The 1939-nt window shown below is 40.6% G+C and overlaps 1 protein-coding gene across 1 annotated transcript; it reads right to left on the minus strand.

Annotated features, from left to right (window-relative positions):
• Positions 1–1939, minus strand: LOC131600258 (glycerol-3-phosphate acyltransferase RAM2). The gene is made up of 2 exons (XM_058872444.1): positions 1236–1939; positions 1–1099 (listed from the first exon to the last, which is right to left on the minus strand). Exons 1-2 carry the CDS (start codon positions 1845–1847, stop codon positions 194–196), a joined length of 1518 nt encoding a protein of 505 aa, XP_058728427.1. The 5' UTR covers positions 1848–1939; the 3' UTR covers positions 1–193.

Here is a 1939-nt window from a genome sequence, read left to right on the forward strand (position 1 = left end):
TACTAATAATCATAAAATTTCTCATTAATATTAAGAGATACACACCAAACCAATCTCATTATTTAAACATCCATATAACTTCACATTCTTTCAATTATTTCACTGTGTGCATATATAAATTAAACTCCATCACTACTTTTACATTTTCAAATATGAAACTAAAATTTTCAAGAAATATATAGAACTTAGTTACTTAGCAACCCATTACTTTGTTGGCTTTATTGGTCTTGTCCACCACAGTTCCATCATTACCAGCAAGTGCTCTATACTTATCCCTTCTAGTGAAGCTAGTGCACTCATAAGACAAAGTTGAAGCTACCACCCTTTGTATATAATTCGCCACTTCATGACTTGTCTTGCCTGAACCACAAGTTAACTCTTTAGGCAACTTCTTCAAAAATGTAACCTCATAAACTGGACTAGGGTTCATGAAGAAATAAAAAGGGTCCATTCCTTTCCAACCCGTCGCCGTGGTTCCGTGAAACATGCTCATTCGGTTAACCATAGCGACCGGAACAAGCTCATCGGTTAACTCGGCAAACAAGGCCGAAAACCTAAGAAGAAAAGGCTCTCTACATGTTGTTCCTTCAGGGCATATAGCCAAGTCACCTTCTTGCAAGAGTTTCTTGATCATGGAAGCATCTGTGGCTCGGTCGCGGCTAAGCCTGACTGTTTTAATCGGGGAAATAATCTCGGAGAGGCGAGAAACGGAGTATGTAACGGCCGGAATAGCGCGGCCGAGGGCGGTGGATAGGAAGATAGGGTCAAGTAGGGTTCTATGGGAGCAAATGAAGAGAACTCCTGATTGGTTGGTTTTGGATTTGGATTTTTCAACTGGAGGTGGTGGTGTTCCTTTAACAATGACACGAACACCAAGTGCTTTGAAGGCATGATAAACGTATTTCATTGGTAGAAGTGATCCTGCAGCTATTCTTAAGCATGCTAGAGGGAAACCTATAGGGATCCATAGAATTATGAGTAAAGCCATTAAAGGTGTTGGTTTTTGTACTAATCTTCCATCATGAAATATTATAGGTTTTGGAAGTTTGTCACTTGTCACTGTTGTCACCTTTGGTTTTGCTGGTACTATGTAACCCTCCTGCATGACAAATAAAAATTGACTTATTAGACACCAGACACCTGACACCTGACACCAGACACCAGACATGACACTGACACGGATCAGAAACCAAAAAGATGGTTTTATTGATTAAGATAAGGAGTTTGAAGGTTACCTTGCACAAAGCCATGAAGGGAGCATCAGTGACTCTATCACCAAGACCAATATCAGGCTTTTCATCACCAAAAGTTTTCTTAAGAACTTGAGCTTTCTTATCTCCAACAAGTATTCCAGGTTTACAAATCAAACCAGTAGCTCTTCCTTTATAACTAGCAATCTCAGTCCCCAAAACCATATCAGCACCCAAAAACTCCTTCAAAAAAGGCTCCACCATGATCCTCGGATTCGCAGTGAGAACACAACGCTTCCCGCACGACGAGAACACGCGCCAGCTCTCGGGGTGAAGATCAGCTGAATAGAATTTAGGAAGAACAGCTCTAGCTACTGATTCTATGCTTGATACCTTCATTCCAGCCATTGACGCGAAAACGAGAACCTGAATTCCGGCCGATTCCGAGATAAAGTAGTAGAGAAAAGCAGCAACCGGAGCAGATAACAGATACATTAAAAGTCTAAGAACACCACCAACTTCAAAGGCTATAAGAGCAAAATATGGAAAGGAACTTCGACCTATTAGTAAAGTTCCATCCATATCTGCTACAACCGTGTGCTTTTCTCTACCAATTGAGGTGCACTTGTTCACTGTTGGAAAGGTTGAAGGAGCCATGGTAGTGATGATACTCTTTTCTTGTAACACACACAAACACACACTCTATTTGTTAAAACAACAAGTAAAAGGTTGCATGTTTGTGTGTCAAG

This window comes from Vicia villosa, linkage group LG4 (genome assembly GCF_029867415.1).
Source record: "Vicia villosa cultivar HV-30 ecotype Madison, WI linkage group LG4, Vvil1.0, whole genome shotgun sequence".
Taxonomy (NCBI): domain Eukaryota; kingdom Viridiplantae; phylum Streptophyta; class Magnoliopsida; order Fabales; family Fabaceae; genus Vicia; species Vicia villosa.

What these genes read in the sequence shown, in the direction of transcription:
- LOC131600258 (XM_058872444.1), bottom strand. Translation starts at nt 1,847, where the DNA reads ATGGCTCCTTCAACCTTTCCAACAGTGAACAAGTGCACCTCAATTGGT. An exon ending in CCTTCATGGCTTTGTGCAAG is followed by an intron (nt 1,100 to 1,235) that starts GTAACCTTCAAA and finishes TTTGTCATGCAG; the next exon opens with GAGGGTTACATAGTACCAGC.